Source organism: Oreochromis aureus, linkage group 16 (assembly GCF_013358895.1).
Source record: "Oreochromis aureus strain Israel breed Guangdong linkage group 16, ZZ_aureus, whole genome shotgun sequence".
Taxonomy (NCBI): domain Eukaryota; kingdom Metazoa; phylum Chordata; class Actinopteri; order Cichliformes; family Cichlidae; genus Oreochromis; species Oreochromis aureus.
Genome location: NC_052957.1, coordinates 31739980 through 31762043, shown reverse-complemented (window position 1 = coordinate 31762043; position 22064 = coordinate 31739980). Strand labels below are relative to the sequence as shown.

General features: G+C 41.5%; 1 protein-coding gene across 1 annotated transcript; it reads left to right on the top strand.

Moving 5' to 3' along the window:
* Nucleotides 1-19470: 19470 nt before the first annotated feature.
* On the top strand, nt 19471-20682 carry LOC120433527 (trace amine-associated receptor 13c-like). Its single transcript, XM_039599807.1, has 2 exons — nt 19471-19643; nt 19869-20682. The coding sequence occupies exons 1-2, from the start codon at nt 19471-19473 to the stop codon at nt 20680-20682; spliced, it is 987 nt and encodes a 328-aa protein (XP_039455741.1).
* The last annotated feature ends 1382 nt before the right edge of the window (nt 20683-22064 follow it).

The following is a 22064-nucleotide window of genomic DNA, read 5'->3' as shown; positions in this document are numbered from 1 at the left end:
TCTGGAACAGCTTGCCGATTGATGTCCGTGCGTCGGAATCCATCGAATCCTTTAAATCACGTTTAAAAACCCACCTGTTTAAGCTTGCCTTCCAAACAACTTAGTTTTTAACTTTTCCCGGTTCATGCTTGTTGCCACGTCACCATCTTATACTGTATTTTCTTTTGCTGATAATTGTATTTTCCTGCTCCTTTACTGCTGTAACCCCGCAAATGCGGCTCGTCTGTGAAGCACTTTGATGTACCTGGGTCTTTTAAATGTGCTATAGAAATAAAATTGAAACTGAAACTAAAACTTTTTGCTTTTAAGGTTTTGCAGTCTGATACTGGTCCCACACATAAACATGGACACACTCTGGATCTGGTTTTGTCCCTTTGGTCCCTTTAAAAAGAAGGTAGCACATGTTAAGCTGAAATTCCAAAACTTCCATAATAATAATAATAATAATAATAATAATGATGTATACTTTATTGATCCCCGTGGGGAAATTACTCTCTCTGCATTTAACCCATTCACTCAGTGAAGCAGTGGGCAGCCACTAATCAGGCGCCCGGGGAGCAGTGTGCAGGGACGGTACCTTGCTCATGGGTAGCTGTTCATCCAGTTTGAATGACCCTCAAGTGTAAGCTGGGCGTCTACACATTATGTCAGTGTCCATTATATAACTATAATTGTAATATGTTTCCATTAACAGGTAAAAAAGCAAACCTTATGTCAGTGTCCAAATATATATGGACCTAACTGTATGTCCAAACATGAATAGTAAGCCAATCATTTCAACGCTGAGGAATGAATTAAAAGCTTTTACCACCCTTTAAAAAGGGACTCGTCAAAATGTTTAGTTTGTTTTTCTGAAAACCTTGCCAACTTTGGGAAGAGCTCCGCAAAAGTGTAGACCTATTGTTGTCATGGCTGTGTGCAGGCAGGAAGTATGGAGGAACCAAAGTTCATACACTCGGAGGCAAAAGTATACCCAAAACAACTTTAAAGCTGAACTCAAAAGTAAGAAAACTGAAAACACAAAATAAACCTACATAGAGAGGCAGGAAAAACCACAAAGCATAGGATGAAGGTGATCGCAACATAGACCAAAGGAAACAAAGGGCTTAAATACACAGAGGGAGCAATCAGGGAATGGGAGACAGAAGGGAAACACAGCTGGGACAAATCAGGGCTAACGAGACCACGGAAGCAAAACCAGATTAACATGACACACAGACTTTCAAAGTAAAACAGGAAACATAACACAGACACGTGGATATAGCTGACAGGGGAGAGAGAGCAACCATGGAACACAGAGACAGAAACCAGACGACAGAGGACTCTAACAAAGAAACCAAAAGACTAGAAATGATAAATAATGGCAAAATCAAAGTTCAATAATAATGTAAAACTGAAAACTCTGGGTCAACAACCCAGGCACCCTAACGATTGTACAGTTAGAAAAAAAAAAATCAGGAGCAAAAATGGAATGTGAATGATTTTTTTGGAACTACAAAATAGATTAAACGGAGAAAAGCAAATACTCAGTAAGCTGTATGCATGAGAATACAGACAAAGAAAATACGTACAATCTGAGAACAAACCACCAGAAACAGTTTATTCCACTAAAATCACACTACATACATTCAGCAACCACTTTATCAGTTACACTTTACTCCAGTGCTCACCACAATAATCCTTATTTCTAATTAGTCTTTCACATCAGCAGCAGTTCAATTCAATTCAATTCAATTCAATTTTATTTATATAGCACCTCAAGGTGCTTTATATTGTACAGTAGATCATACAATAATAGATACAGAGAAAAACCCAACAATCATATGACCCCCTATGAGCAAGCACTTTGGCGACAGTGGGAAGGAAAAATTCCCTTTTAACAGGAAGAAACCCCAGGCAGAACCAGGCTCAGGGAGGAGCGGCCATCTGCTGCGACCAGTTGGGGTGAGAGAAGGAAGACAGGATAGAAGACATGCTGTGGAAGAGAGCCAGAGATTAGTAGCAGGTTCGATTCAATGCAGAGGGGTCTATTAACACATAGTGAGTGAGAAAGGTGACTGGAAAGGAAAAACTCAATGCATCATGGGAATCCCCCAGCAGCCTACGTCTATTGCAGCATAACTAAGGGAGGATTCAGGGTCACCTGATCCAGCCCTAACTATATGCAAAAAGGAAAGTTTTAAGCCTAATCTTAAAAGTAGACATAGTCAAAGCATTTAGGCATGTAGATATAGTCAAGGTGGTGCCTGCTGGAGTTCAAACCGAGGATCAAAAACTGAAAGAAAGATGAGTAAATGTGGCATAATTGTTGATGTTAAACCAGCTGATGTGAGTATTTCAGAGACATACTGATGTACTGAGATTTTTCTGCACAACCATCTCCAGAGTTTATGGAGTGGTCTGAAATGAGAAAATTATTCAGTGTGCTGTAGTTTTCTGGGTTAAAATCCCTAGTTGATGTCATAGGAGAATGGCCAGACTACTTCAAGCTGATAGGAAGGCAACAGAACCTAAAATAACCACTTATTGCAAACAAACAACTAAGATCATGAAACTGAAGCTATATTTTGCACAAAGAGTGACAGAGGGATTGGTGCTGTGGTTGCAGTGATGCAAACTCTGTACCAGTCTGAAGGGTGAAGAGACAGCTAAATATAAAAGCGAATCTCTTGATTTACCGGTCAATCTATGTCCCCACCCTAACCTATGGTCACAAAGTTTGGGTAGTGACCAAAAGGATGAGATTGTGGATACAAGCAGCGGAAATAAGCTTTCTCCGAAGGATGGCTGGTCTCTCTCTCCCTTAGAGATAGGGTGAGGAGTTCAGCCATCCAGGAGGTTCAGCCATCCAACTGCTACTCCTCCACATCAACAGGCGCCAGTTGAGGTGGTTCAAGCATCTGACAATGATGCATCCCAGGCGCATTCTGGTTTAGGTGTTTGTGGAAGCAGATTTCTTTTTTGTTGTATTAATCACATGTTTAATCATTTCACATTAGTAATAGTAATTTCACTCTCTCACTTAGTTGTATGCATGTTCACTACAGAGGAGCCTTATGCTCTACACACACAGTGAGACCATTGTAATGGGAAACGTTAAACAGATAGTGGGACTCCTTCTCCTTATCAGGGATGTAAATCCATAGGTGACGGCCAAGCAGAAAACGAGGTCATAATTCTCTCTGCGAGGGAGAAAGTATTGCCCCCCCTTGAGAAGGGCCAACATGTAAGAGTTTGTGGAATGTTCTTTGTCTGTGTCTCTGTATGTAAGATGTAAGGGCGGTGGCCACAATCCTGAGATGGTCCTAGTGTTTCACTGGGATGCTCTCTCCACATTGCAATGTGTTTATTAAACCCACTTCAAATCAAACTCACTGGGTGTGTTATAGGTTATTGTTAAAATTTCCATAACATGTTCCAGACATGTCCCACCAGGAGGAGGCCCCAGGGCAGACCCACAACATGCTGGAGAGATTATATCTCTCGGCTGGCCTGGGAATGCTTTGGACAAGCTGGAGGAGTTGGTTGGTGAGAGGGAGGTCTGGGGTTCTCTCTTTAGGCTGCTGCCCCTGCAAGCCACCGATAAATGGGAGAAGATGGATGGATGGATGGATGGAAAACTGTTCAGATATCAAGCTACATTCCAAGTCATACTAAAAAATTTTATCCCTTTTGAAGGCAAGTTGATCCATAGTGTAGTGATTTATATGTTTAACTGTCAAACAAACAGTCCCTAGTTCAAGCTTGAGAGAAAACATAAATGCTTTGGGGGTTATATCATGAAGGACATCTAGTGTAAAAATCTGCCAGAGCAACTCTGTAATGACCCCTGAAGGGAGTGGTTAAGAGTAGCTTTTTTTTGTTTGTTTTTGGTTTTTTTTGCAAAATTCTAGACCACACCTAATACCACTAGGTACCAATAATGTACCAATGGGCACATGTAGGCCCTGCACTTTGAGTGGTCTGTCCACAGTGTTTCCAAATGGGACCCAAAGGGACAAGTTGGGAAGACAGGCAGACATGTCTGTCTTCATGCATGTGCTAATATTGGTCAATTTTGCCAGCGATTCTTAGCCTTGTTCTGTTTTCTATAGCAGTGTGTTTGCAACAGATGATCCAATTCAAATAGGCAGGTGTAATCCCTGCTAGAGAGAATGTGTGATTCCCATACGCTGCATTGCTGGGACTATTTTTTAACCTTGGTTGTTCCATTTACTGTTATTATAAGGGTATGGGTTACAGCCATTCCTCTAACACCATTTGTATATAATGTGGTTTTTTGCACAGTCAAAGGAGCATTCAAAACACATTTCACTGTGTGTTGTACTCGTATGACTATGCATGCGATAAATAAAGAATTTTGAATCTTGAAATGTAACAGGGCTGGATCCCACATAGCAAGCAGGTCTGGCCCAGATCTGGTATCAAGCTGGCACAGCTGGCTGACTTCTGGCATCATAAGACGTAAGTCATCCAGATATGGGCCAGACCTGGCAATGATTCCACTGTTTATGTGATGGCATATCTGGCTCGATTGTGGTTTGGTTTATGTGGCCCAGGCTCATAGAAAACAGGTCTGGCCCAGATCTGGCATCAAGCTGGCACTTCTGACTGACTGGTGTCATGGCAGGGTGTATATCAACCAGATGTGGTCTGGCAATGATGGCACTATTTATGTTCCTATTTTCCTATTTTAATTAGAAGACCCAAATGCCATGTTACAATACTATACTGCTATGGTGGTGTTAAGAGATTTTACTGTTTTATTATACCTTTTTATAAAGTCTATGTTTTACGTCTTTAGCATACATACTGCTGCAGTGGAAAATAACCACTTTTGTGTAACCGCTTGTGAAACCTGTTTCAACTACTTTTAGAGAAAAACAGGAAACGCCTAAGGAACTTGAAACAAGAAGATTATGCCATATGCATGAGGACGAAGATGTGCAGTAGAGTTGTCGAAAGGGGAAGCACGCCTTTACCCTTAACAGAGTTATGAAACTATACATTGTGTAAACTATACATTGAGTGTATAAATAAAGAAGGCGGACTACAGTTGGGTGTGAGTCTCACTCAGAGCTCTCACCCATGTACATGTCTTAACAAGCTTGTTGTCTCTTTCCTTACTTACTGAAACAAAATGCTCTTGACATATTTTTGGTCCTTCAGAGCCGGATGGGAAAAATAACAACTGTTTTGTTGTGACTCCAAACAGAGATCTACACTGATTCCTGACGCCGTGGGGCCCGCACTGAAGTCTGTCGACAGCCCTCTCCAGGTAGAGGAAAAAGTCCAGAAACGTTAAATTCGGGTTCTGGCCAGTGTTTTTATCAGTGGTCCACGGCGGTGGGATTCAGTGGAACGATCCAACGAAACCGGCTGCAGCGACGTTTCAGTAAGGTAAAGAAACCCACACGTATACACTCGCGTAAAATGTTGTTCGCCTATAGCACGGGCTGGTAGAAAAGTGCAGGGATCCAAAAATAGGTTCGCCACCGCACAGGCTGGTATAAAAGTGCAGGGATTTGCCCGCCTGAAGGGCCGGTAGACTGATCCACTAAAAGGATCTGCGCGATTGTATATTAAATGTTTGTGTTTTCTGTGTGTGAAGAGTAAATCATTTTTATCAGCACGGTACGCTGCTGGATTGCTCTTTTGTTACTGTCATTTTATTGTCTGTCAGTAGCTAAAGTACTGGTGAGAAGGGAGAAAGGTCGTGTTTCATCACATAAAGCTGACACCGCTCCATGCTTGGAGTAGAAGGGCGTGTCAACTACCACTCCTAACTCTAATACCAGAGACGGCTCTGCAGTATTGTTGTAATGGGTAACAAAGCTACAAAACTCACTGCTGACGAGCAGTGGCTAGAGAAAAAATGTCCAGGCACCGGACAAATTAGTGCATGCAGATGGAGGAACCCAAAGAAAACTAAATGTCCCACATGGGAGGGAAAATGTAGCCCCTCCGCATTGACAAAATTAAAAGAAACACTCCAAGCAGAAATAAATACTGAGAAAGATCCAAAAAAGAAAATAAAACGCTCACAAGAACTGCAATATTTTAAAGCATGGAAAGAGGAGGAAGAAAGGAGAAGTGAAAATAGAGAGAAAAAACAAAAAAAAACAGAAACAATGTTGCAAAAACCACAGCCACCTCCTTATGTGCCAATGCCGTCGGCACCTGAACCACAATCAAAAAATCCATTCACCACCCAAACTAACCCCTATGCTCAAGCTCAAAGCATGTTAAAAAGTATAACTGTAGGTAGAAGCCCACAGGAGGACACAGGAAAAGACCCATATGGGAGAGACACGGGGGGCAGTGTAGATCCACCTGGCCTCTCAGGTCTATTTCCAATGATAGCCACACCCAATCCTAGATATGGACAGCCGACTGGTGGTGGAAATAATGAGCAAGATGAGAATCCAAATATATTTGTTTTTAGACCATGGTCACAAACAGATAGACAGAATGTACTCAAAGATGTCCCACCTTTAAATGAAGGTTTCATACAGTGGAGAGATGCTGTCGAGTTAATTAGAAGACAGTGGTATTTGAATGGCCATGAAATGCTTCAGGTAATACAAGACCTGTTAGGATTAAAAATGGGAACAGTTAGAGGAGACTTCACAGGATCAGAAGAAAATGGTAGGGCCCTAGGTCCTGGATCTGCTGACTTACAAACTGCCATGACACAGTTGTATGAGCGGATTAGAGTTCGACTGGCTCCCAGAGCAGACTATGCTAAAATAGGAGAAGTAAAGCAGAAGGAAGCTGAAACAGCATCCGACTTCCTCGATCGTTTACGCCCAGTTTTTAGACAACATTCAGGATTAAACTATGAGGAAGGCCCAGACACCCCGTATCAACAACATTTAAAAATGCATTCCTGAATGGCCTTCTGCCACCTGTAAAAGCACACGTAGAAAACATTGGGTAACCATGAACATTGGATTATTGCCTGATGCATTACAATATGCAGAGCACGCTACTCGTGTGTTAAAGAAAAAAAATAAAGGGAACGTTTTTTCTGTGGATCCTGAAACAGGATTCATAGCCTTTGCAGGAGGATATAGAGGCCCAAGACAGGGACAGCAGAGGAATAGAGGAAGGCGCAGAGGAGGTTTTAGAGGTGAAAACAGAGGAGGCGGATATCAAGGAAAGGGAGAGAATGACAGAGAAAGATATGAAAGTGACAGAGAGAGAGATAATACTTGTTGGAACTGTGGTAAAGAAGGACACATTGCAAGGAACTGCAGGAATAGAGGAGAGGAACAGCAGGATTGACTAGGAAAGGGACAAGAAGAAGAACAGGCAAAGGATGACATTTTTAATATAGAACAATTAGTTCTAGATTCAGAGCACAAACCTACTATAATTATCTATGTAAATGGTCAGCCTATGACCATGCTATGTGATACTGGTGCATGTAGAACAGTCCTACATGAAAAACCAAAGGGATTGAAATTTTCAGTGGACACTGTAATTGTAAAATCAGCCTCAGGACATACAAATGTACAGCCGCTTACCGTTCCGCTGATACTGGAGTAAAGGAAAAGTGGTAGAAAATGCAAAAATCAGTGCATCTATGACCAGGGCCGTGCAGAGACGTTTATAGGGGCGGGTGCTCAAAGCTAAAAAGGGGCACATTGAACCAGGCTGAATAACAACAACACACATTCATCAAGAATCTAATATGGGATCGCATCATACTATATCACTGTTGTGAGGCAAAGCAAACGTAGCCTATGTTTTACCTGATGGGTACAATGTTGCTGTTGAGGGGTTGCTGCTGCTCCTGCTGCTGATAGTGCTGGAGGGCTGTGCTGATCTGAGACTGTAGACATTAAAAAGTCCATAGGAGAGATGGAAGCTGATTAAACAAGTGTCATGAGATAATAACAAAATGCAAAGATTGGTGGCAGCGCTTGGAACCATAAGGCAACAAAAACTGAGAAATAAACTAGACCCTGCCTGTGAATCACTCTTTGCCTCTCTTCCTCCTTCCATCCCTCATCTCATCTATCACTCTCCACTTGCTGTCCATCTGAGAACAAGGCACAACTTGCTATTGCAATAAACTATTATTTAATTATCCACACTTAACAACTCTTACACTTAATCTATAATAAAATGATGACAGAAAAATGTTATAGAAGCAAAACATTTCAGTTGTGCTTATTATTATTTTTATACTGGGATACCTCTCCAACAACTGGTACATGTGTTAATGTTACCTGTGCTCTTTGTAATCCAGCTGCTGAGGGATCCACTGCCTTTAGTAGCCTCACACAGCTCCTACTGTTTCCTCATGTCCTTACCAGCCATGTCTGGACAATGTTATATTATGAGTAATAATTCAAAAATCCATATACATAAAACACACACATGCACGCACACACAGTGACATTTTAGACCTTCAGAATACTGTATATACTGTGGGCACAAGTTTCCATCATGGTGCTGATCCAGAAACCTTCTCTTATTATTTATTACTAGAGCTACAATAATAAAGCAATGAGGGGAAAAAAGTAATAAATATGAAATAATGTATTTATGATGATTCCATTTGTTTCACTATCCACTCTGTGCAGGGAGAAAGCTTATTACATTTTTAAACTGTAGAGATACAATAATTTTGCTGCTGTAAAATCAGCATTTTGTCTTATTTAAAATATAAATCTAATATAATCTGTTTCTTAATGTATGTTCTTTAAAATACAGCGTGTTTTTTTAAATATTATAATTATAATAATCCATTATTATGTGGACATGCATATTAGATCATTTTAAGTGAAATATAAGCCCTCCAGAAAGGCAGGAAAAGCCCTGTAACTTACTTTAAAACTAAATATGTTCCCTAAAACGTTGGACAGAGCTACAGACCCATGACAGCCTTACCCAGTGAGCCAGCAGCTATGACCAGCACTACTTGTGCAGTTAATAAAAGGACAGGTAAAGTTTGTCGCGCTGTTACACACACAGCACGCTCATTTGTTTCAGTTCGTCAGTTGCCACAAGACAGCTTACCAACGTGTGCGTGATAAGCTAACACTCCTGTGTGCTTTAGACTACAGTGTGCGCTGTACACCTACTTACTGGTTTTGTCGCATCAGTCTGTGTCTCTGAGTTAATTTGTGTTTCTCCTACAGCTCCGGACCGCAAAAAAAATGCGTGCTCTTTGTGAGCTCGTTCCGGCTCGTAACCAGCGCGTTCTGCTGTCAAGGGCGATCATTGGTTAATGGTGATCATGTGACTGATGCAAGCCAGATCCTTTTATTTAGCAAAATGTGATTAATAGTTAAATATTATTGTTGAGGGGCACAGACAGGACTCCACACGCACACACATTTTTTAAAAAAAATAATTAAAAATTAAAAAAAAATTGCCTCAACAAAGGGCACTTTGGGCACCCATCAGGAAAGGGCGGGTGCTCAAGCACCTTCCGCCCCCTCTGCACGTGCCTGTCTATGACCCATCCTGCCCAGTTAATTTGTTAGGCAGAGATAGTTGTTCGCGAGCGATGGGAGAAGGGAGCCGGAGATCGACAGACGGATTGGTGCTGCGGCTGCAGTGATGCGGACGCTGCACCGGTCCATCGTGGTGAAGAGGGAGCTGAGTGTAAAAGCGAAGCTCTCAATTTACCGGTCGATCTCGTCCCGACCCTCACCTATGGCCACGAGCTGTGGGTAGTGACCGAAAGAACGAGATCATGGATACAAGCGGCAGAAATGAGCTTCCTCCGAAGGGTGGCTGGCCTCTCCCTTAGAGATAGGGTGAGAAGTTCGGCCATCCGGGAGGGGCTCAGAGAGAGCCGCTGCTCCTCCACATCGAAAGGAGCCAGTTGAGGTGGTTTGGGCATCTGACAAGGATGCCCCTGGGCACCTCCTGGGTGAGGTGTTCGGGCATGTCCCACCGGGAGGCCCACGGGCAGACCCAGGACGCGCTGGAGAGATTATATCTCTCGGCTGGCCTGGGAACGCATTTGGTGTTCCCCGGATGAGCTGGAGGAGGTGGCTGGGGAGAGGGAGGTCTGGGCTTCTCTGCTTAGGCTGCTGCCCCGCGACCCGATCTCGGATAAAGCGGATGAGGATGGATGGATGGATGGAGATAGTTTAGAAAAACTAAAAATAGGAGTAGTACCTGGTGAGAATGGCATGCACGCAGAGTTAATGCTGTGTGAGGAGGAATCAACAAGCCAATCTCCTTTTTACTGCAAAGGGAATGGTGAGCCCCATTACTACTGGACTTTAGATCTGCCACCATTAGAACCCTTGCAGCGATTAGCAGAAAAATATTTGCCACCAGACTCTCAAAACTAGCGTGCACAGACTATCATAACACTTTGAGATTTAAACAAAGCCCAGGTCCTGATCCTCCATATGACAAAGAAGTGCACAGACTAGGCCCACAAAGATTAACTTTACAACACCTGTATGTAACTAAAAGCGGCAATGCCGTATGCTCTGTAATACAGAACGATAAAACACAAGAGTTAAACCGAATGGCAAAACCACACGTCTCAGTAGCACGAAACAACATCACTGACTGGAAACATTTGGGCCATGTACTAACTCAAGTAGAGAGAGATAGATATGAAAAAACTGAGGACACACATGAAGGTTGGTTGCAAGGTCGCAGAACAGGATGTATGAGATACACATTAGGTTGGGTAGTGACAACTAAACCTGCAACACACCTTATTGACTGTGCAGACTCTCATTTATTAAGCTCCAGCATTGAATGATATGCAGTGACAGTGGAGACATACCCTGAGCTGAAACAGCTGCCTGAAACATTATGGTCCACAAGTCAAACAGATGTAGGCCTGATTAAAACAGCAGATCAAGTACGAGTGAAAACAACAACCATGTACAGGCCTTTGAAACCTCAGTACCCTCTTACTTCAGAAGCTAAGGAAGGCATCACACCAGTAATAACAGACATGCTACAAGCAGGGATTTTAATAAAAACAACGAGTTCAACATGCAACACTCCAATATTTCCTGTCAAGAAAGCAAACACAGGGAAGTATAGACTAGTGCATGACCTTAGAGCTATTAATGAGATAACGGAACAGATACCGCCTGTTGTAGCTAATCCACACACAATTTTGAATCAGATTACTCCCAAAGAACAATGGTTCTCAGTGATAGATCTATCAAATGCATTCTTTTCTGTGCCTCTACACCCAGATTCACAACACTTATTTGGATTTACATTTAATGGACAAAATACACGTACACACATCTACCTCAAGGGTTTCAGAACAGCCCCATTTTGTATGCTGAAGCTCTCGAAAATCAATGTCATCATGTAAACTGCCAGCTCAGGCCAATATTTGTTGTATGTAGACGATATTCTAATCACCGGAGACACAAAACAGAGTTGCAAAACAAATACATTGACAGTATTACATCATTTAGCCGAGCAAGGTCACAAGGTTTCTCAACATAAGCTGCAACTACGGAAAGCAGAAGTAACATACTTAGGGCACACGCTGTCAGGACAGGGAAAGAAACTACTAGACTCAAGAAAGCTAGCAGTACAAAATGCCCCAAAACCCCAGACAAAACAGCAAATGATGAGTTTTCTAGGACTGTGCAACTTTTGCAGATCATGGATACCTGAGTATGCATTAAAGGTACAGCCTTTACAGAATGTTATTTATGGAAAAGATTTAGGGTTAAAAGATAAAGTAACCTGGTCAACAGAAGCATCTACAGCTTTTGAACACTTGAAAACCGTGCTGCAAACTAATATTGTTTTAGCTTTGCCAGATTATGACAAACCTTTCTATCTACATGTAGATGGAGGAGGAGGTTATATGAAAGCAGTTTTAACACAAACATTCGGTGAAAAACAGCGTCCACTAGCATTCTATTCATCAAAACTGGACTCTGTTGCAGCTGGCCTCCCAACATGTGTACAGGCCTGCGCAGCTGCAGCAGAGGCAGTGCAGAAATCAGCTGACATAGTTTTAGGACATACTCTGATAGTTAAAGTACCACATGCAGTAACTTCAATACTGCTACAAGCAAACCTGTCGTACCTTACGCATGCCAGACAACTATCATATGTGGGTATTCTGTTGTCACAGTCCCACATAACGATAGAAAAGTCTGGACAGCTGAATCCAAGCACACTTTTAGCTAAACCGAATGATGGTCAACCGCACTCTTGTATGCAGAAGTTAGATGAGGAAACGAAACCACGAGCTGACATTTATAGCACACCACAGCCTGGCTTCCTTGACGTTTTTGTAGATGGCTCAGCATCTAAAGATAGTTTTGGTCGGAACTGTGTAGGCTATGCCGTGACAACTCGTGACACCATAATAGAAGCAAAACCATTAAATACCTCACACTCAGCACAAAGTGCAGAACTAACAGTTGTGATAAGAGCATGTGAACTACATAAGGAACAGAATATCAACATTCATACTGATAGCCAATATGTCTACTCTGCTGTACATCATTTTGCCAAGATATGGCAGAATAGAGGTATGGTGACGTCAACAGGACGCCCAGTTCAGCACGGAAGTCTACTTAAAAGACTGCTAGAAGCAATAACCTTACCGAGTAAACTAGCTTTATGCAAATGTGCTGCACATCAGACGGATGTGTCAGACATAACAAAAGGAAACAACTTTGCAGACAAAGCAGCAAAAGCAGCTGCGAACAAAACAGAAAGTGCACTAATAATGGAAACAAACGCACAGATACCAATAGACATACTGAAAAATGAACAAAAAGCAGCTCCATTAAATGAACAAAAGAAATGGTTAAAATGCGGAGCAATTTTACAAGATGACCTAATGATGTGCGACGGAAAACCAATACTACCGAAGTCGTTACATAAAACAGCAGCCCTGGTGACACATGGAGTTACTCATGTGTCAACAGGAGGGATAGTAACTATAGTCACTAAACACTTCTACACTATAAATTTTGAAACTTCAGCAAAAGAATTTGTAAGACCATGCATGACCTGTCAAAGACATAACTCACAAGGGAATTTAAGACCAAGAAGAGGTCATTTCCCTACACCACCTCATCCTTTTCATACAATACACATGGATTTCATTGAACTAAATGAATGTCAAGGCTCAAAATACGCATTAGTGATCATAGATGTATTCTCAAAATGGCCTGAAATCTATCAAGTAAAGAAAGCAGATGCCATTTCAGTTGCGAAATGTCTGTGTAACCACTTTATTCCAACCTATGGCATCCCAACTCTGATGAGATCAGACAATGGGACCCATTTTGTAAATGATGTAATTAAAAAAGTTTCAGAAGCACTAGGATTTAATATCAAAAACCACTGTGCCTATCATCCACAAAGTGCAGGATTAGTAGAAAGAACAAATGGCACAATCAAGCAGAGACTTAGGAAGTGTATGGAAGAAACAGGAAGACCGTGGCCTGAATGTGTAGGCCTGGTAAAAATGTGGATGAGATTAACACAAGGATCTCAGAAGCTCACACCGTTTGAGATCATTCATGGTAGACCATTTCCACTACCTATAACGAGTGAACCTTTAACTAAATCTTCTAGAGAAACCACATTAGCAGAATGGATGACTAAACTGCTAGAAAACAAAGAAATCGTTCTGAATAATAAACTGCCAGAGGATTTTTCTCCAGTGTCTTGCAGGTTGAAGCCAGGTGATTGGATCCTAATCAAGGTGCTCCAGAGGAAAAATTGGAGTTCACCCGTTGGGAAGGACCATACCAAGTGCTTCTAACCACTCCCAGCAGCATGTAAGATCGCAGAGCGACCATCCTGGATACATCAAAGCCACTGTAAGAAAGTGAGTGAGAGCATAGACTAATAGACGCCGATTCCCCTACCTTCTGGTGATCCATAAAGTGGAGAAAGGGCCGATTGGGTATACCCGCCCTTTACTTCTTGCTTGTGGTCTACTCACCAGAGGAGCTAGGTATATCAGGTCATCCTGAAGCTGCTTTTGATCTCACTGACATTGGCAGCCCTGGTCACAGGATGTCTAATACTGCTCAAGAAGAACGAAGGACCTCGCAAGAAAAGAGCCTGGACACATGATGATTCACATCATTATGCTATGACGCAGGATAATGAACAACGCATGGTATCGATATATACATGACAGTACACCTAGGAAAAACTGTTATGTTTGCTCCCATATGCCCCCAACGACACAATATGCCACCTTGTACGCGAAGGCAATGAACATAACTCAGGCAAAGTGTGCCGCAAGTTATGCCAGCCTTGGGTATCAATACCAGGGAATTGTGATCAACCATGGTGAACCTTTCCAGATAGGACTACAAAATGGCACATGTGACGAATGGTTCTGGGTTGACCTGAAAGTGAAGCACAGGAGTAAGGCTGGATCATTCCCAGTCTTTCTTGAAAACAATGGGAATTTGAACCACACCCTATGCTACCGCCAAGTGAACGGATCCACGCCAATGGGAAACACCACCAACTGCAAAGCAGTACAGACACACGCTCCTGGAGGACCAGTGAAGAGCAGCAACATCTCGAATGGCACCTATTGGGTGCAAGGAATGGCCTGGCTCTGTGGCCAACGAGCCTATTTTATCCTTCCTAAGAATTGGACAGGTCAGTGCGCTCCCATTTTCATATCTGACCACACTTTTAAAATAACCGTAGATGCCACGTCGATAACAAGGAAAAGACAAAGCACCTTAGACCCCAAGCTGCATGATTCCATATGGGGTTCTGATGTCCCAGAGGAATTTAAACTTTGGACTGAAAGACAAAAGGTTGCTCACGCACTTTTCCCATGGGTGGGAATAGGAAAACACGCTTTAAGAATAGAGACTCTAAATTACCATTTCGGACTGTTTCTGAATGCTTCCTGCAAAGTCAACAGCGAATAGAACGAAGAAATAGACGCTCTCAGGATAATGGTTATGCAACATCAGGTGGCGCTTGATATTGTGTTAGCAGAAAAGGGAGGTTTATGTGTACTTTTTAATTCTACTTGTTGTACGTACATACCTGATAATATACATTCCAGTAACATGACAGATGCTTTAGAAGTTTTAAAACAGCTCCAGAACATGCAGTCAAAGGAATATGTGGATGGAGGCACTGACTGGCTGAGATGGTTATTAAGTGGCTCATGGACTGTTTTGTTATACAAAGGTTTAATAGTCGTAGGAATTTTACTCCTGTTATTTCGTGTATTTTCAACATGCATTCTTCCATGTTTAAGGAAAATGATTACTAAGATGATTTTTACATCATTAACGGCTTACGTTTCAGTATCAATGAATGAACACAATGATGAGGATGATCCCGATGGAGATGATGATTTTGTGTAAAGTGTTGTAATTATTCATAAACTATGGTTCTAATGACGAAGTGATCGAAAATGTGAAAACAAGAGGTCATATTCTGATATGTGTAAAACCATGATTATATACACTGCTAAATTAAATAAAAACAGGAGGGAATATGTTAAGAGATTTTACTGTTTTATTATACCTTTTATAAAGTCTATGTTTTACGCCTTTAGCATACATACTGCTGCAGTGGAAAATAACCACTTTTGTGTAACCGCTTGTGAAACCTGTTTCAACTACTTTTAGAGAAAAACAGGAAACGCCTAAGGAACTTGAAACGAGAAGATTATGCCATATGCATGAGGACGAAGACGTGCAGTAGAGTTGTCGAAAGGGGAAGCACGCCTTTACCCTTAACAGGGTTATGAAACTATACATTGTGTAAACTATACATTGAGTGTATAAATAAAGAAGGCGGACTACAGTTGGGTGTGAGTCTCAATCAGAGCTCTCACCCATGTACATGTCTTAACAAGCTTGTTGTCTCTTTCCTTACTTACTGAAACAAAATGCTCTTGACAGGTAGTCAACATTTCAAATGCAGGTTTGACAGGTTTGCGAGTGAACACTTTATCCAAAACCTAGTGAGGGTTTATTCATCTTTCCCAGTGGGTGGCTGTAGCTCAGGAGGTAGAGCAGGTCACCTACTGATTGGAAGATTAATGGTTCGATCCCTGGCTCCTCCAGTCTGCATGTCGAGAGTGTGAATATGTATGAATGTAGTTAGGAAGTACTCAGTTTAGAGAAAGTATGTGATTGGGTGAATGTGGCACGTCGTATAGAGCACTGTAAGTAACTTGGGAGTGTAGAGTTTTCTCATGCTTCTTTTGCACTATTATGTTCTGGCACATGATATTACATGGCATGATTAAGGTACACATTGGGCTGACAGCTGGGGCTAGAGCTGAAACTGTTCTGGGCCAGCACAGGGCCAGCCGTGTGTCTGCAACTGTCCTTGTGCTGGCCCATGTGTGGGCCACCTCTGGCAAACCAGATCTGGGCCACCAAAGGGCCGTCATTCTTTGCGGTATGTGGGCCATGTGTAAGCACATTGTGTGGGCCAGATCTGGGGCATACCAATTTTGCTATGTGTAATGCTGCATTATTTTGAAAAGCACAAAAAAATGCGACTAGCTAGTGTTCAATTCAATTCAATTCAATTTTATTTATATAGCGCCAAATCACAACAAAAGTCGCCTCAAGGCGCTTCATAGGTACAGAGAAAAACCCAACAATCATATGACCCCCTATGAGCAAGCACTTTGGCGACAGTGGGAAGGAAAAACTCCCTTTTAACAGGAAGAAACCTCCGGCAGAACCAGGCTCAGGGAGGGGCGGCCATCTGCTGCGACCGGTTGGGGTGAGAACCATGTTGCTGTAGTGTTGCTGGGATGTACCATTTTCAGAAGCTCACATAGACCTAAAACCATTGGGCTACATGTGGTCAGCTATCATTAGCCAGATAAGCACTTTACCATAAACAGGTGATCAGCCTGAATCCAGCAGTGCACACTCAGAAGACCAGGTTTTTCAATGCATTAAAGAATAATAAATTAAATATATTGGCATACTGAAAGGGGAAGTCGGCATTAATGTCCAAGAGACACTGAGAGAATGATGAAGAGAGGAGTTAAGGGAAGGTGTGAGGATCAGTTATATTAGTAATTCTGCTCACATTGCTACCAGAGCTGAAGCTCTCTGCAGGGCTGTGAGGATGGAGACCCAGGAGGAAGCAGAGCTCTGCTTTCCACAATTCTTCAACACCTCGTGCAAGAAGACTATAACATCCCTGTCTCAAGCTTTGTTCTCTTACATTGTGATGTTGTTGGTCACTCTGCTCACTGTGGGTCTCAACCTGCTCGTCATCATCTCAGTCTCCCACTTCAGGCAGAGTTTTAATTTTTTAAGCTCCTGCTGTAGCTTTACAGGTCTACTACTACAAATTTACTACTAATTACAACTAAATTTAAATAAACTGATTTATGGGTAAACTACTTGCCCACAATGATGCACAAATCTATAGATTCTGTAATCTAAAACTTTAGTGCCTTCTGACTGTCTACACTTTATCATAGGACAGCTGTATTTATTTTTCTTTGTTTGGATTGTTTCCTTCTAGAAACAATGATGTCTTGTTGATTTAAAATTTTCTCTTTCTTTCAGACAGCTCCACACACCCACAAACATCCTCCTCCTCTCTCTAGCTGTGTCAGACTTTCTCATTGGTGCGGTGTTGATACCTGCAAAAATCATACAAGATACAACTTGTGTGTTTCTTGATCAGTTCACATGTTTACTCTATACTTATTTGTCCTTCATTGTTACCTCTGCCTCAGTGGGCATTATGGTGCTGATATCAGTCGACCGCTATGTGGCTATTTGTGACCCTCTGCATTACCCGACCAGAATCACTCAGAGAAGAATGAAACTCTGTGTCTGTCTGTGTTGGTTCTCTTCTGTTATCTATGACATTCTGCTCATAAAGGATGAGCTGTTTCAACCAGGCAGATACAATTCCTGCAGTTGGAGAATGTATTTTTGTCATTGATTACATTGCAGGACCCACTGACATTATTCCTGTTACTATAATTGTAGTTCTGTATATGAGAGTATTTGTGGTGGCTGTGTCTCAGGCCCGTGCCATGCGCTCTCATGTTACAGCTGTCACACTTCAGAGTTCACTGAATCAGACAAACAAATCTGAGTTAAAAGCAGCCAGGACTCTTGGAGTTCTTGTCATTGTATTTTTCTCATGCTACTGTCCATTTTATGGCTACACTCTTTTTAAAGAAAACATGTGAATAATCCATGTGTATCTATTGTGGTCATTATATTTTACTTTAACTCTAGTCTAAACCCTTTGATATATGCTTTGTTTTAGCCTTGGCTTAGAAACACTGTCAAACTTCTCATCACATTGCAGATCTTCAAGTATGACACAGGTGAGGTCAACATATTATAAAATGACTTTAAACCTGCTCTACTAAGATGTGGTGCAGTGGTTCTTGCTGTTGCCTCACAGCAAGATGGCCCTGGGTTTGATTGCAGGTTGCAGCTTGCAGCCTTACTTTATGTGGAGTTTGCGTGTTTTCCAGTGCCAAATACCACACATTTATCTACAATGCACAGTGCAAAGCTGACCTCTTGTGAGTTCAAGTCATTTTTAATGGAACATCAACATGCACACTAAATTAAAAGAGGCTACAGATTCCAGTGAAATCAAAGGCAAGCAAATTCAAGCCTATTTCAAAAGACAATAACCAATTATCGCCACAAAGATGTTAGTCATTTAAAAGATGGTTCTAACGTGGTTCTTATGAAACAGAACACTGAGATGCAATGAACTGTTTTTGCTTTGGTTTTAGTGATGTCTACTTTTAGGAGTAACAACTCTGTTTTAAAAGTGTAAGGAGTAGAAAGTACAGATATATGTTTAAAAATGTAGAGAGTAAAAGTGAAAAGTTCACATAGAAATATATAACAAAATATTTATACTTCGTTACTTCCCACTTCTCCACCGGAGACCAGTTGCAACCCAGAGTGAAGAAGAAGATCAAGGTGCAGTGCACATCAAAGTGTAGAACCAAAAAACATGCAGAAAGACCAGCACCCAAAAAGCACCCACCAAGATTTAACAAAGGCCAGGTTGCCTGAAACAATGACGGCAGCACAAACAGCCAAGAAGAGGAGCCCAAAGCACCACAGGAGCAAAGGGACAGCTGACGGACCCAGATCCCAGCAAAGACACGAGCTGGCACAACCAAGGTAGCGAGCAAAACCCAAGCAACAAATGCTGACCCACCCAGCCCAGCCAGCCATCCACCTCCAAGTGGAGCACGAGGTGCCCAACCCAACCCAGAGGGCCAGATGCAGGGGCCAAGCATCAGACCTGCCAGGAGGACCTTGGGCATGCACCACGTGGGCCATCATGATGCAGGTTAATAGACCAAGGAAAGAGAAGAGATAGGGAAAAAAGAGGATTGCCAGGATCCCCCCACCCCCCATTCCCGACCATATACAGCACCCCACCCACCTCCGTTCAAAAGGGATATAACAGCTCTGTGAGGAAAAGCTCTGCTCAGAGAGCTGCAGGAGCTGCAGCTGTCTGATAATGGTGATACAGAAAGGAGCTGAGCTCTGCTTTCCACAACTCCTCAACAGTTCATGCAGGAAGCCAACACTTCACTGGTCCAAAGCTGTGTTTCTGAACATTATGCTGCCCTGCCTCTCTCTGACCACTGCTGCTCTAAACCTTTTGGTCATCATCTCAGTCTCCCACTTCAGGCAGAGATTAACTTTTCAACTGAAACTACAGTTAAATTTTAGATATTTGACTTTTAAACTCACTAATCTTAACATATGAAATCTATGAAACATTTGGCACATTCTTGGTGTATTATTTGCCTAGACTAAATAACGGAATGGAATATTTTCATTAATTTATTTTTCATAGAAGACATTTTGACATTATTAATGTGTAATATATTTTTTTCTTTTGTCTTTCTGCAGGCAACTTCATACACCCACTAACATCCTCCTTCTGTCTCTGGCTGTCTCAGACTTTCTCACGGGTTTCCTGATTTTGCCATTAGAAATAATTAGAAACATGGCCTGCTGGGTACTTGGTGATCTCATGTGTTCTGTTTATACTTATTTGATCACCAGTCTTTTCTGTGCTTCAACTGGGATCATAGTTCTAATATCAGTTGACCGCTATGTGGCTATTTGTGACCCTCTGCATTACCCCACCAGAATGACTGTGGTGAGATCCAAGCTTAGTGTGTGCCTATGTTGGTTTTATTCGACTTTCTACAGCAGCCTTCAAACAAAGGATGTTCTAATTAATCCAGGCAGGTATAATTCCTGCGACGGAGAGTGTGTGTTTCTCATCAGTAATATTGCAGGGACCGTTGACCTTGTTTTATCTTTTATTTTTCCAGTTTCTGTCATCATAATTTTGTATATGAGAGTATTTGTGGTGGCTGTGTCTCAGGCTCGTGCCATGCGCTCTCATGTTACAGCTGTCACACTTCAGAGTTCACTGAATCAAACAAACAAATCTGAGTTGAAAGCGGCCAGGACTCTGGGGATTCTTGTAGTTGTGTTTCTTGCATGCTACTGTCCATTTTACTGCTATTTTCTTGTAAAAGAAAATGTGGTCAATGATTCAGCTACATTTTTTGTGATCATTTTATATCATGTTAACTCTTGTTTGAATCCATTAATCTATGCCTTGTTTTACCCCTGGTTTAGAAATGCTGTTAAACTTATCATCACTTTTCAGATATTCACGCATGACACCAGTGGGGCCAACATACTATAAAAAGTCCATAAAATTTGTTGCACTAAGATTTGAAATCAGGAAATTGGCACATCTAATAATGTGGAAATGTAAAATTGCTTTTCTACTGAAAATTTACAGACATTTAAAACTTTCTTCATTAGTACACGTAATTTCATGTTAACATATGGAGAGCTTCATGCAGTTTTCTAGGTAAAGAAATAAGCAAGTAGATTTTTATACTCTTACTTAAACAGACTTTGAATTATGGCTGTACTCTGACACACCTGACAATAGATGAACATTTTGATCATACTTTCTAATGTTAAAGATTTGTGCCAATTATTTATTAATAAGAACATGTGTGGCAGTTGAGTGAAGTTCCTGACTCACCTGTCGAATATTTGAACTCCAGCATTTTTTGCAACAAGTTCAAGCGATGCCTAATAATTAAAAAAGAAAAAGAAATTCCATTCCTAATACCTTTAAAATTTTAAATCAATACAGCTGCATTTTGTATAAGTTCATACTCAAGTTTAAATAAACAACAACACTAAAGCTATTCTGTTATACCTGTATGTAAAAAATACACTACGCCCAAAATATTTCATAGTTCAGCAACACTGATCAATCTAATAAACTTAAACCTACTCCATCCTCCCTATTCTGGTATTTTAAAGAGTACTTAGCAGAAATATTAAGCAACCTAACTAACAGGGTTGCAAACTCCCAGCAAAAGAAAATAGGGAACCACCCCCCACCCTCCACCTGATGATGCTAAATCGATGTAATCAACTTTGATTTGATGCAAGGTGAAAAAAAATGCACAGAAATAAATTATTTTTCAAGAATAATTAAAAGATTCAACATCTTTCTTCAACAGAATTGCAGACTGCACAGATGGTACTTTCCCAAAGGAAAAGTAGTAGTAGTAGCTTACTAGGGTATATTAGACTTAATAGTTACTATATACAGTAATGGACTTCTATACATTTTACATCAGATTAAAACTTTGGGTGTAAGATTCAGATAATTATTTATTACAAGCTAGACATTTTAAATGAGAATAAGAAAGAAAAGTATGTCTTTGTGCCCCCCTTTTCCCTGTTAATCCCCTATCGGCCCCCCTGGCTAAACTTTGCTAGATCCGCCCCTGCACAGTTACCAGCCGTCAGCTACGTAGAAAAGGATCCTGGTGTAGAAAGTAATATTAAATAAATTCTAACAACAGCTTATCAAGGTTAAACGTGCTGCTGTTGTTCCGCCGCTGGTTTCCTCTTTCTGGTGCAAAGTGGGCCAAAAACAAAGAAGAGAGACAGACTCGCAACAGAAAAGCCGATCAGCTGATCATTGATCAGTTTCACGATTGAAGTAGCAACAGGAGAGGGAGAGAGAGAGGCAGTCGCTCCATATATCGGTTGTTA

Coding starts and splice junctions, on each gene's coding strand:
- LOC120433527 (XM_039599807.1), top strand. CDS start 19,471: ATGGTGATACAGAAAGGAGCTGAGCTCTGCTTTCCACAACTCCTCAAC. Junction 19,644..19,868: donor ATCTCAGTCTCCCACTTCAG/GCAGAGATTAAC, acceptor GTCTTTCTGCAG/GCAACTTCATACACCCACTA.